Below are 14,741 nucleotides of genomic sequence, written 5' to 3'. Positions count from 1 at the left end.
AGACTGGGAGTGAGGCAATATTGCCCAATGCACCTGATTTCAGCCAGCTTTATGTTGGGGTGGGCTGAGCTGCCTCACTTCGGGGGAAAGATCAGGAGATGAAGAAAAGAGTGCACGGTGGGTGGGGAGGGAGATTCTGTACCTGGAAGATGGGACTAGGAAGAAGTGGGACTGAGAGGGTGTGAAATTGCGGTTGACCAAACCCACGTTCAGCCTTAGCTCACTCTTGCAAATGTGACTTGCCCATTATACATGTCTACAGTATTCCTGAGCAGAGATGCAGAAATGGCTCAGTCACTGCATTCACACAATGGAGTCTGGGTTGTGTCTTAAGGATTCCCTTATAATACTCCACTGTCTCAGAACTCCTAGTTATGGCCCATTTCTCACAGTAGTGTAATTTCATTGACGGGAATGAGGTAATTCACATTGATTATACTTATTACTGTCCCATGTCTTCATTAGTATTGATGGGCACCTGTAGCAAAAACATTCTAAGAGGGAGGTTCAGGCCACATATATTCTGTGCTACATTCATACATCTCTTGTCCCATGACTCCAGTGAGTTCCCATATTCAGGCCATTGGAGGCAATTGTCATTATTAGTGACAAAATTCTGCATGTGCTTTTTTACTTGTGCTGATGCCCACTGTGGTCACAAATGGATCGGGCTATGCCCATATTTGAAATCTGCATTCATTTCTACCTTTGGTGAAATGCTGTTGTAAGGTCAATTCATGGCTACATATGATTGCCACAACTGGATTTTTTCCTCTGTTACAGAATTTTGCAAGAAATCTGTACTTCTAATACATCATGTCCAGGATCCTGCAGAACAGACAAAAGCAAGAAAGTATAAGTGTCATCACTATGTTTTAGACATATTATATACAGTCTTGCTCCCAGTGAAGTCAGTGGCCAAGTTCCCATTGACTTAAGTGGTTTCAGGCCCATAATTTGTGTTTGCTTCCCATGCTTACCATCTGGCATGTTTCCTAGTTGCAGGAAAAATATGTGAGTAACCTAATAAAACATGGAAATTGCTTAGCAAATACAGTACAATTTACTATACAGGAAATATTGTTGTAGACAGAACATCCAAAGTAACTAAGCATCCTAATTACTTGTCAAATTGGGGGCTTCATAGAGTATACACATCAAAAAATGTAAACAAAGAAAACAATTACAAAGAATATTGTTCCAGTATCTCATGCTTAAATTGTGTTGGCATTTTGATTGTGCTGCAGTTGCATTGAACATTGCCCATAGTAGTGCCTCTGAAAATGTTACTTCTGGGAATATTACAGGGATAAGAAATAATTTTCTGTCTGAGACACAGGGATTATATACCAGAGGCCATTCTGGGGTCTAGCTGCCTCAATATAGAAGGACTATCATTCATCTTTTCTCTCTTCAGAGGTGCTATAGGAACTGTATTTTAGTGTGGGTCCGGTCCCAGTAAATATGCAGCTAGAAAGATGGCAGAAGAATGGTTTAATTTTGTATTGCTTTCTGCTTTTTTCTGCTGGTGGGAAGTGGGTCTGATCATTCTAAATGGCTGAACAGGAAGTTGCATGGTTTTGCAAAATGGAAAAGATAAAAGGTGTAACCAGCGATTATCTTTATGTATCCATTTTGGCCACTAAGGCCCAAGTCCTGCAAAGCACTTAAGCACATACTTAACTTTTAAGTGTGTGAGTAATCCCATTGGCCTGTTAACATGAATGGAAAGACTCCCATTAACTTTAATTGGTCTCTGGATCAAACCCTAAGCACTTTACTGGATTGGGCCCAAGTGAGCTGAGATACAGAACAGGAGAAACATAAGTACTCTGCTGAATTGAGGGGTAGACATATGCTTAATTTTAATCATATGCATAATCCCATTGTGAAAGCAACCTGAGGGAGAGCATTACTTTGATTTAAGAGCTGGTTCCTCACCTGAATTTTAATCTGGGAATATGCTTTCTATGGTTTTTTTTTCTGTAATAAATTATAAGTAACCAAGGGTTTGTTTTTGTATGAAAACTCTTTGGATCAAATGCTGAAATTGTTGTGACTGGGATATGCAGAAGCTCAGCACTCTCAGGATCTGGTCCTTTGGCTTTCTTATTTGTGGACATTTCTGTGGGATAAAAATGGAGCTAACTAGGCCTCCCTTCCCCCCCCCCCCTTTTCATTTAGCTGTATCTCATTCATCCAGCATCAGCTCATCTAATCAGTTACAGGCTGATGCTGTGGAGACATTCCTGGAATGATTTCACAACATAGCTGATCATTCTGAATATGATACAAAGGGGCAAGTTGGTACCAGTGATCAATAGGTATTTTGATTCTGCCCCAACTGTAATCATATATACTAATGGCCAGTTTTATGTGACTTTTTTTTAATATTTTTTTTCATTACACTCATTGCTGACCTTTGATCCCTGTGTCCTCTTTACCAGGTCGTCCCATTCCACCTACATCCTCGTCTAGCCTTCTCCCATCTGCTCAGCTGCCCAGTTCCCATAATCCTCCACCAGTTAGCTGCCAGATGCCATTGCTAGACAGCAATACCTCCCATCAAATCATGGACACCAACCCTGATGAGGAATTCTCTCCCAATTCATATCTACTAAGAGCATGTTCAGGGCCACAACAGGCTTCCAGCAGCGGTAAGGAAATTGCAAGCATATGGAATGTGATTATAACCATTTTTTGTGTCATGTTTGCAAGTATATGTCTGTATCATACAAAATGATGACTCCTCAATATGAAAATGAAGAAAAAATAACAATCTTTTGTAATTTATTGCATTTAAGTTTTTTTGGGAAACACTGTGTATCATATTTATTTTTCCTTTATTTCACTGTAGAGTATTTCTTTTATGTTAAGAGTGATTTAGAGCATGTAAAAACTATTAGTGCATCCCTGTTGCTGAGAGAATGACTTACTCAACTGGGTGGTATGCCTTGAAGCAGTCTCTTGTAGAAAGGACGTGTCTATACGGTACTGTACACAATGGTAGTGGTTTGCATTTTTATAGATTAATGATGTATGTAAAACAAGTTGTGAGGCTGTATACCAGAAAGCATGTCCTGCACCGGTTATTGTGTCTGTGCTCTTGTTTCAATAATATATCTAATCCTAGCTTGTCAGTCTACATATAACTAAACTATTGATGTTTTCAGAAAACTAATTTATGTCTGGAAAACATTTTAGGCCCAGTTTTCAAAAGTGGGATCTGATTTTGTGTTGCCTCTGTTTGGTGCCTCAATATTTGGGTGCCCATCTTGGGCCAATAAGGCCCATTTTCAGAAATGCTGAGCCCCCATGACTCCATCTGAAGTCAGTAGAATCTGTGAATGCTCAGTGCTTTCTGAAAATGAGGCTCAAGATGTCTCAGGCTAAGGGACCCAAAATCACAGACTATTTTTGGAAATGTAAGGCTCACAAGTCTTCCCTTATTTTTTGCATTAGGTAATTTTGTCAAGGAAATGCATCCAGTTGATATGTACCATATTCAGATATGTGTGTGTGTAATTCCTATTAACTTAAGTGGGAATTATCAGAGGACAGAGTCTGACCCTTAGTCTCTTGCCTGGGAAAGTTTCAAATATTCTTTATAAAAACGCATTTGACCCTAATTCTGCTTAACGATGCTATTCTGAACTTCTGTTTTGGAAGGTTATTCACCTACTGTTGTAGTTAACGTACATTTAAAATCCTTAGCTAATAAAAGTGTTTTACTTACAGTTTTATAGCCTTGACATTTAACCACAATGAACACACAGAAAAGTGACAGAAAAAGTAGAAGATGCAATTACTGATCACTCACAACTTCTCCCCAGGTCCTCTGTTCTCTATAATGATTTAGGTCTGTGTGACACTACAGATCCTGTGTGGCACGGATCTTTTGGTATTTATGCACGTGCCTTGTACATTTTAATTATGAAGTTTGCTGACTAAGATATACTAGCGTTAAATCAGATTACAACACATTGGTGCACCCAGCAGAGTCATCTGCTGGACGTAGTCATACATGGGATCCCAAATGTTTGACTGGAGAATGGAGAAATGTGGCACTAAAAAGCATCTGCAGGTTTAACTGAATGACTTTTTATATTTCATTTTAAATGATAATTTATCATTGCAAGTCTTTTATGTCGTAGAGCCTCGGGGTGGCCCTGGCCATGTTTCATGTTGCTCTCAGGCTGTGGGCTGATACTATGTACCTTTATAGTATACTCAAAAATATTTTGAATTACTTTTTTAAAGGCTGGTATGACTCAGCATTTTGGCTTTGTGCCCCACCATAACCATTTTCAAGCATGCTCTATTTTCTCCTTTAATAACATATCAGGTTTCTCAAGAGGGGAGCTTATTATGTTTCATTTCTAATTTTGAAGGTACCACAAACAGGTGATTACCTATTACCTCATTCCGACCACAGATGTGTGTAGGATTCTTTGAACAGGACTTTGCAGGGGAGGTGGGGCTCTTCAGAACTTGCCAGCTACCTTAAATAACTAAATAAGTATTCCAGGTATTTCCTTTAGTGTACAAATGAATACTGAAGATACTAATATTTATCTTAAATAGGTAACGCTCACATGTTCTTAAGCATCAGCTTGTCTAAGTGCTAAGTGTTACAATAACAAAGCTGCTTTCTACCTGCAAGACTTTCAAAGTAGCGTGTGTCATCGATAGAGATGATCCTGAGCTGTAAAATTCAGACCTGAATCATAATTTGATTTTTGAATGCCTGTGAAATGGCATTTGAATGCCTTTGGATCCAAGGTTTCAGTTCAGCACATAATAGAGAGGGGAGATAGATTAAAAATTGGAAACTAGATCTGTGTTTGGATTCTAAACCCCTAGAAAGTTCAGAGTATTTTGGATCTAAGGCCCAACTCTGGTTATTAATGCATGACAAAGATTTTATCTTTAAAAGCTGTGATGCAAACACTTAAATAAACATAGAAGACCATGTTGAATTTTAAGAATTCTCATGTTGATCACGTTACTTAATAAGGGTGTTCCCGTTTGGCTGATGGTATACTTATATTTGCCTCAACCCCATGATTATAGGATAACTCCTAAATGGGTTTAAGATGTGTCTTCCTGGATGTGAGTTGATAGTCATCCATATGTACTGACCTGGGCCCTTCATGATAGCCTTTCTTGATATATTTGGAAAATGCATATGCTTAAAAAAAATTACCTAATCTAATCTTCCATCAAATGAGCAATCCATTGTTGATATTATGAAAGCCTTTAATCTACAATAAATCTTTATTAGAACTCATCAGAGCTTCTAGTTTGAGAGAAATGTGATTATAGCACTCTTAAAATGACATTACATCATTGGGGTGATTGGTTTATCATTTGGAGAAGCGACATCAATCATAACTAGCATAACCACACAGTAAATGAATTCAACCTTTCTACTGTGGAACAATGACACTATAATTGCTCAAAATCAGGCTTAAAATGAAATCAGAAAATGCACTTTCTTCAAATATGATGTTAACTTAATGGAATATATTATTAAAAATCATGTTTGAGGAAATTCTGTGTAATTAAAAATATGTGGAAATGTATTCCTTTTTTCTCTCATTAGAACCTGATTTCAGTTGCAGAACCATTTTATATGCAACAGAGATTATGCTGTTTTTAATTGAACGCCCATCATTTATGTTTTCTACTTTTATTTCTTAATATGCTATTCAGCAGAATTATATATTAAGGAGGACAAGAGGCTGTTGAAATATGGTGCACCTGCTAGTAATATTTTTGAAAAACTCACAAATATTATAGAGGAAAATGAAACCAAAAATGTGTAGCATTTTATACATGTAAAGATACCAGAGGGCACAATATTTCCATAGGAGGTCAATTTTGTCACTACACTATCTAGAATGGTTTCTTACAGTTAACATGGAAAACAGGCTCATTTTCTTTTGTTGTATAGACACAGGATGTGCTTTTTTGTGATTATATTTAGAAATGACCTTTATCTAAAGAAAATATTATTTGATGTGTGCAATCAAAAATGGACAACAGTGGTTATCTGTCCATAGGCTGTACATTTCATAGATAAACAGGATAGATTTTAAGTTACTGACACTCATTTTTTCTTGTCAAATTAAGATTTACTGCTATTTGAACATCAACCCTGGAAACAAGAGAAGTTTGTGTTTTCTGTTTTCAGTATAACTAACATACCCCTGGATACAATTTATTTTCTTCTGAAATGAGGACCATCTTGCATGATAAATTTTGTTTCATTGGATAGTTAATTAGAGCATTATTTAAGATCCAGCACTATACTTTCATTTTGAATCCTCTGAGTCCTATAGATAATATGAAAGCAAATGCAATGTTAATTTCTTTTTGTCTGCATAAAGTATTTTGAATTTGAGAATAGGGGAAGCTAGAAATTTTACCAAGCCCTGAGACTGAAATCTGTTCTTCATTTGCTCTGAGCTGTTTTTCCAGTGGTTTACAGGAATCTAAATGAAAGGAGAATTTGGCCCAATTTTTCAGTTTTTATGTATCTTTTGACACAGATGAACTAATATAAAGCATTTGGCCCAGTATAGCAGTATACATTCACAGAGCATTCTGGACATAGCCTAGAAGAAAGAAATTTGATTTTTCACAGGTGCCATTGTGTCTGGGGGGACGGCGACAGGTTGAATGGTTATGAAATGTGCAGTTGTTATTGGGTATGTTAATATAAATTATTTAACTCACTGGTTTTGACCTTGCTCTTAAAGGGTCTTGGTTCTGTGTTAAACTCAAAATAAAGAGTAACAAAAATCTAACATAACCCAAGTTTGATATGATGACATGTGGAATGTGAAACATAGACTCATAGAATATCAGGGTTGCAAGGGACCTCAGGAGGTCATCTAGTCCAACTCCCTGCTCAAAGCAGGACCAATCCCCAACTAAATCATCCCAGCCAGGGCTTTGTCAAGCCTGACCTTAAAAACCTCTAAGGAAGGAGATTCCACCACCTCCCTAGGTAATCCATTCCAGTGCTTCACCACCCGCCTAGTGAAAAAGTTCCAACCTAAACCTCCCCCATTGCAACATGCTATAATGCTGTGTGAATGCCTAGTTAAAAGGATCTACCTTCCTCAGCAAGGTACTAAGAGGTACTACCAAATACAGCAGGGCTTCATATTTAGAGATTTGGATTCAAATGCTCATAAACTGCCTTTTCCTGCAGTCTGTTCCAGTGGATAGAAAGCATTGCTCTGAAGGAATCTGGGATTTTTTATTATTACATCACCCCTGAAGGTCTAACTGCAGATTCTCTTCTAGGAGTGTCCAAAACAGTCTGCTTTCTGACCTTCTACAATTCAGAGTTACATAAACAGATGCCTCCAGTATCCAGTAGTATAATTTAAAACCCTATGGAAGAAGTCATCTTCAAAAAAAAAAAAAAAAAAGAAGAAGAATCCCACAGAAAAACAATCAAGTCTCCCGCAGACAGTGAAGTATCACCCCCCACTGAATGGAAAAGTAGTTTCTGTATCCACCGGCTTACATAGTAGAAAATAAAATAGCAACAAGAAAAATCCTGAATTCTTAGCTTACTTTTTTCCATGAAGGATTGACTTCATGTTATTTAGAAGACTAAATAAAAGGGTTTGGGTAACTCAGTAGGTAGCACCTTCATCTTTTTGCCAGAAGGATATCGGTTTAAACTGTAGATAAGAAATCTAGGCATGCATATCCATCCCAGCATGATTTCAGTGGCTGCCGGATTGCTAGAGGAACTATTCTTCTGTATTAAACTGGACTAAATACTGCTGGTATTAAAGATCCCCTGGCACTTTTTAAAATAGAATGTACTGGTCAATTTTTTAAAAGAAAAAATATATAATCTCCTTGGAAACAAACACTGATGCTTGAAAGTTATGGGCCCAATCCAGCATAAAATCCTTACTGTCAACCATCTGCACCACTCATGGAAAAGATGTAGATCTTGGACTGTGAGAGGCAAACATAAAGCATTTGGCACTAAGGCTGACCTTCCACAAAACCTACTTATTAATTTAGCTCTATAGTGGCATCTTTCAGTACCACACCCAGGCAGTGTCTATGCCTGCTTTCACCCCATGATTCTCTAATCTCATAGGACTCCTCATTGGTGACTAACCAAACTAGTGAAATATAGTTCCACTCTAATTCAAAGTAACTTTCTTGTGAGGCCTATGGAGAGAGACACAGAGCCTCAGACCATTTCAAGTAGAGTTTACCCTTCCTGAGAGCCCTCCTCCTGATCACTGTCATGTAGGGTTGCCAGGTGTCCAGTTTTTGACTGGAATGCCCGGTAGAAAAGGGACCCTGGTGGCTCCAGTCAGCACCGCTGACTGGGCCATTAAAAGTCCAGTCGGTGGCACAGTGGGGCTAAGGCAGACTCCCTGCAGCTCTCGGAAGCAGCGGCATGTTCCCGCTCTGGCTCCTAGATGTAGGGGCAACCAGGGGGCTCCACACGCTGCCCCCACCCCAAGTGCCAGCTCCACAGCTCCCATTGACCAGGAACTGTGGCCAACGGGAGCTGCGGGGCAGCGCACAGAGCTGCTTAGCCCACCTCTGTGTAGGAGCCAGAAGGGGGACATGCTGCTGCTTCCAGGAGCTGCCTGAGGTAAGCGCCACCTGGAGCCCTACACCCCATCCCCCTGCCCTAGCCCTGATCCCCCTCTTGCCCTCCAAACCCCTCAGTCCCAGCCTAGAACAGCCACCTACACCCCAAACCCCTCATCCCCAGCCCCATCCCAGAGCCCACACCCCCAGCTGGAGTCCTCCCCCTGCCCCTCCCCCCCCCACATCCCAACCCCCTGCCTCAGCCTGGAGCTCCCTTCCACACCCTGAACTCTTCATTTCTGGTCCCACCCCAGAGCCCGCATCCCCAGCTAGAGCCCTCACCCCTCCCTCACCCCAACCCCCTGAGCGAGCCTGCTGAGAATGAGCGAGGGTGGGGAGAGCGAGCAACAGAGGGAGGGAATGGAGTGAGTGGGGGCGGGGCCTTGGAGAAGGGGCGCGGTGGGCAGTGCCTTGGAGGAGAGGAGGGGCAGGGTGTGTGGCATGGGTGTTCAGTTTTGTGCAAGTAGAAAGTTGGCAACCCTACTGTCATGTTGCCTCTCCTCTCCACTGTTACTTTCCTTTTTCATTTTAATTTGGTCCTCTTGAGCTCCCTTCCTGGCCTCTGGAGTGGAGATGTCAGCCACGGAAGGATAGTTGTGGCTCTGAATCCCTTCATACTTGTGCATCTAATTGCAGGTGCATGGATTAAGATGTCAACGACTTTTATTCCTAGAATCTGAGTAGTGTGAAAGGCTTCATTTTAGGCATCACCAATACAGTGCCTAAGATAAGTCAGTGACCACCTTAGGCAGGTAAGGCTCCATGCAGGCAGGGGCACATTCTTTTTTTTTAAAAGAATCCTATTTGTAGTTTCCAATCTGCACATTTCTTGCACAGTCCCATATTATATATCAGTAAAAATACCTTGAGAAACAGCATTGTATGCTCTTGAGATTTCAAATTGAAATACCACAAGCAAGCATTTTCTCTCGGTATTTTACAGCAATGCAAGGGAGGGAATTGAAGACTGAACATTTCAATTTCTATATTCAAATTTAAAAATGCTCATTTCCTGTTAATTTGGGGTCCCAAAACTACAGGTTGTTTTTGTTTTGTTTCCCTTCCCACTGGTGTCTGCTGCATGCTGCCGCAGAAATAATAAAGAGCTAAATTAACTTGAAGAATTGTGCACTGAATGATCAATATGGAGAGAGTGAACCCAAAAAGCATTTTCTTCTCAGGAAATAGTTGACAATATATAGGGGAGGGTATCCAGCTTTCATGTTTTCTTTCTTTAGGGTAGATGAGATGGGTTAGAAACTTATTACATTTTGTCAGCTATATATGTTTAGAAAACGGTAGCTGATACCAAGGAAGGCTCAGGAGCTAATGACTTTCTGTGCATATTGTTTTGAGCTGGATTTATATATTTATCAGGTATATCTTCAAAAGGGAATTTTCTGTACTTTAGTTGTAATTCTTCACTCTTCCATCTCTTTAATTTGGGGGCACTGTCTAACTCTCCTGCTGCATCTCTTGAGCACCAACAAGGTTTTTTCCCCCATTTTAAAATGGCATAAGATTGGCATTAGAACTGGAGAAGCTGCAGAGGGCATGTTTCTGCATTGAAATTTAAAAGTTGTTTCCCCCCTTAAGAATTGGCTCCTTTATGCTGCAACTATTACTGATACTGTTGCTGCTGCTGCTAAACTGTGTAAAATCAGTTGAGGCTGCCAGCAGATCTCTGAATTTCAACCATTAGACTTGAGTTCAGATGTTAGGTATTGCAGAAACAATGTAGTTATTAATTTATGAACTTATAATCATAACAGCTAAACAAATGGTTGCACAAGTCACAAGCAGAAGGTGGTAAGGTAACAAAACCAGCTATATTACATTAAAAAAGAACCTAAAATTGACAATAGGTCCTGATGATGTTATTTTAATCAAACTATGCTCTTGAGAGTTATAGTGACTTTCAAAGTTTCTTGTTTGTGTTTTTAAATCTTTTTGTTTGTTTTTTCATACTCGTAAAACATTATGAATTGGCACCTTTGGAGAACTGCAGCCTCTCTTTAGCAATAGAAGTTCAGCAAAGACAGTGGCAGTGCCAGCTTTCCAAGCTTCACCCCTTCCATTATGTCTCACCCCTGTTGTTTGATGCCACTTCTAATAAATGAGAAAATAGTTCAGTCTCCATGGTCATTTAATCCTTGTCAGTTTTATGCTGGGGGTGCCAGTTAATGCCAATTGCAGTTCTGCCCCATTCAACTTGTTTGAGACCACTAATTTATTTACCTATTTAAGACTTCAGTTAAGTACCAGACAAGTGAGACAGTCCAGCAGTTGCATTGTGCAACTGTGTCAGGATATGAGTACTGTTAATAAATGGTTAATCAATTGTTATGCATAGTTATAGAGTTAAATAGGTTAATAGGCTTCTTGTAACCATCCATTATACCTTATTCTTATGTGCTTATAAACATCTGCATCACATAGTACTCATGTCTGTAATATGAATATAAACTCTATTAAACATTTGTTAACCCTTTAAAAACTATTTATATATGCACCCTTACCTAAGGTGTGATCATTGTGTGTGTATTATTTCTGGTGTTTACACTGAGGCACTTAGAGTAGGAGATTGTGAACACCCGTGATCCTGAAATGGTTAGGAAAGGATTATAAGTAAAATTAACGTTTTCTGCTAGTGTTCTGTTTTACTAGAAAACAATTATTATTTCTAAGAAGATATCTTGGAGTTGAACCAATTCTATCAGTGAATGCTCAACCATGGGAACCCAGCAATAAAATAAAGAGATGATCAGTCAGTTTTTGGTTACTGTTTGGAGCCAGTCTTTACATTAAATTTTAAAAGTAAGATGACAGGTTCTTTCTCTCTCTCTTGTTTTTAATATCTCAGCAAAAATATCACCACTCCTTTTACAATTAGACAATACATGCTCCTATTCCCACCCAATTGTAACAGAGAAAGCTGTGGATGTGAATGTTTGTATAAGTTGTGAATTATTGGCTTCAGCAAATACCTACTTTTCAAATATATCGACATGAAAGTGGAAGGAAAAATCCTATTTCTTTGTGCCAGCTCCCCAAATATTTCCACAATGCATTCTATGGCATTCACACTCAACTGAAATTGCATTTCAGTCTGTTCCATTTGACTGGATTCCATGTTTTCTTCCCATCTGTTGTAATGGTACACTTATTCACAGTTCCCTAGCTTATTTTTGTTTCAGTGGCCTTTTCTATGTACCTAGGACGCCTTGCCATTCAGCTCCCTCCCTTTCCCCTTCCATGCTAAGGATATTGTTTTACATGTTGCTCTCTCTCTCTCTCTCTCTCTGCTGCAGTAGTTGTCTTTCTGTTTGATGCATTTGTATGAGATGCCATGTTGCTATAACAGCACCAAATTAAAGACCAGGGATCTTTACTAGCTGAGCTCTTTTCCTATTTTTTAACCAGTTCTTCTTATGCTCAGCTCAGGTCTAGCAATTTGGTAAATCAATAAATACACAGAACCAAAAAGGGACAATGACTACTTAAAATATCATGATGACTTTCCAGTGAATTGTGATGGTAGTGGTTGTAACCTGTACTTACGTCTCTTCTATCCCAAAACTGATTAGGATTGAAAACTTGAGGGATCAGGTGGCAAAATAATTCATAAGTGAATAAGAAATTTGTATTATTTAGAGCAGGCTTTGAACTTGATGCCTCTATTTATCATCCGTAAATTGCCAGAAGAGATTCTGCCTCCCGAGGTGTGTGATCTCTCCTCTAGATATATTGCAGTAAAATCTGCTTGCTGTGAACTCTTACACAGTGAAACTTTGTTTGTAATATACGGAGGGAAAGTTCCCAGTTGTTTCAGCACACTGTTGGGTGCCAAGATTCGGGCTGGTTTTGGGCAGACATACCCCAAGAGAGCCCTCTGAGGCAGCAGGTTTGTCTGCACACTTCTTCTGGTGGCAGGCAGAGTACGTACAAAGCACAAAGCCTAGCAGGGATATAAAAGCGTAGATGGTGAGGCACTGCTTAGGCAAATAAAGACACACCTGAACCCAAGGGTATGAACCCTAATGGCTCTCCACATGCCCGAGTAGGGCCCTCCCGCTAAATTGCTATTTTTAGCAGTGTAGTGTCCCATTGCCGGAGTCTTTGCTTGCTGCAGGGAAAGGCTCTGGCAGCTCCTCCCTGCTACAGCCTGGAGATTTCACCCGCTGCAGGGAAAAACTCCGACAATGGAGAAAGGCTCTAGCAGGAGGGAGGCAGTGGGGAAAGGCTCCAGCAGTTCCACACTGCCAGAGCCTTTCCCTGCTGATAACCTCTTCCCTGCCCCTACCCCGCACCCATCAGAGCCTTTGATGCATGTGGCTATACACTGCAGTGTGGACTCAACCTGCTTTGTGCTGCGGTGGGTAGATGCACTTACCATACATGCTGCCACCAATGAATGGTATGCATTCATATGTAGACGTAGCCTTGGTCATGGAGACCCCATGTCAGGAACAGGTTGGGGTGTTCGCTGATTGAGCACCATGTGGTTTGGAGTACAAGCTGCTTCACAGTGCTCCCAGTCACCTATAGAGATGATAATCTTAGCCCCTGAAGAATAAGATTTCTCAACCCTTATCACTGACTTGACATGGGCATATTTTTCTGTTTAACATGAAACCTTCAGGGAGTGCATTTGGTCTGGAGAGGAGTAGTGGTTTTGTGGTTAAGTCATTGGCCTGGAGCTCAAAAGATCAGCATTCAATTCCTGGCTCTATCTCAATCTTCCTGTATGTAACCTTCTATCTTGGTCATGTATTCTCTCTCAGCCTCAGTTCCCCATATGCAAATCAGATATAATTAAACTTCCCTCCTTTTGTATTGTATTGTGAAGTGCCCAGATGCTATGGTGTTAGAGCCATATAAGTACCAGATTCCCATTCCCCTGTTCCTTTTCACAAAACCACACCTCAGTCATAGACAAATTTCTTACTGCAAAAGTGATATAAAACTGGAATTCCCAGCTGTCATTTAACATGTCTTCCTGGGACAGGTGGAAGTTTGGGCTGAGATAATGTAGTACACTGAATTAATTAACTTATCAATTAGTTCATGGTTTTGAGTGCTATATAAGTAGAGCTGGGTGAAAATTTTTAGGCAATAGTAAATTAGCATTTTTCAGAACACCGAAACTGTTCATGAATTGAGGTTGAATTTTGCAAAAAGTTTCAGCCAAAAATAAAAAATGCTTTCACAAAAGTCCAACAGTTCATTTTGGCCATTTCAAAATAAAATGTTTTGACTTTTCATTTTATAAAAGTGTTTTATCTTGAAATTTAGGTTTTTTTAAACAAAAAGGGGGAGCTAAAAACACCTGAAAATGACCCCCTTTCCCCTCCCCCAATGACCCCTTTCTCCCAAAAAAGTGTTTTTAATTTTTTTTTTTTACATTTTGGTGAGAAAACACAAAAATAAAATCAGTTTTGGTTTGAACCAAAACATTTCTTCCTGATTTTTTTTCCAGTTCAGGTCCCAATTATTCTCTCAGCTCTGTATATAAGTGCTGAATATTGTTTACTGTTATCACTTTTTAATTTATTATTGCTGAGGTCAGTGGGAGTTTTTGTGAGCTTACCCACAGGGTCAGGCCCATAGTTTGTATACATCAGGGTTGGCAACCTTTCAGAAGTGGTGTGCCGAATCTTCATTTATTCACTCTAATTTAAGGTTTCGCGTGCCAGTAATATGTTTTAATGTTTTTAGAAGGTCTCTTTCTATAAGTCTATAATATATAATCAAACTATTGTTGTCTGTAAAGTAAATAAGTTTTTTAAAATGTTTAAGAAGTTTCATTTAAAATTAAATTAAAATGCAAAGACCCCCAGACTGATGGCCAGGCCCGGGCAGTGTGAGTGCCACTGAAAATCAGCTCGCGTGCTGCCTTCAGCATGCATGCCATAGGTTGCCTACCCCTGGATACATTTAATGCTTTTGCATGGTTATTCTATATCCCCACAGAACAAAAATATTGAGAAAAGGGATTTCTCTTGCAGAACCAAATTGCTTATTTTGGATTGGCAGATGCACATCTGAAATAGGTGCTTATGAAAATGTAATAAATATAAAAACTGCCAAATGGC

The 14,741-nt window shown here is 39.6% G+C and overlaps 1 protein-coding gene across 1 annotated transcript in view; it reads left to right on the top strand.

The window, feature by feature from the left end:
- The window catches only part of TENM2 (teneurin transmembrane protein 2), a 966,597-nt gene that overhangs the window by 617,050 nt on the left and 334,806 nt on the right, over positions 1 to 14,741 (top strand). Inside the window, exon 7 of the mRNA XM_045027903.1 lies at positions 2,448 to 2,657. Coding sequence (XP_044883838.1) covers positions 2,448 to 2,657 — 210 coding nt within the window. The remainder of the gene's footprint in view (positions 1 to 2,447; positions 2,658 to 14,741) is intronic.

The sequence above is a fragment of the Mauremys mutica genome, chromosome 8, assembly GCF_020497125.1.
Source record: "Mauremys mutica isolate MM-2020 ecotype Southern chromosome 8, ASM2049712v1, whole genome shotgun sequence".
Lineage (NCBI taxonomy): Eukaryota > Metazoa > Chordata > Testudines > Geoemydidae > Mauremys > Mauremys mutica.
Note: the sequence above shows the minus strand (reverse complement) of the source record. Positions and strands in the feature narration are given on the sequence as shown.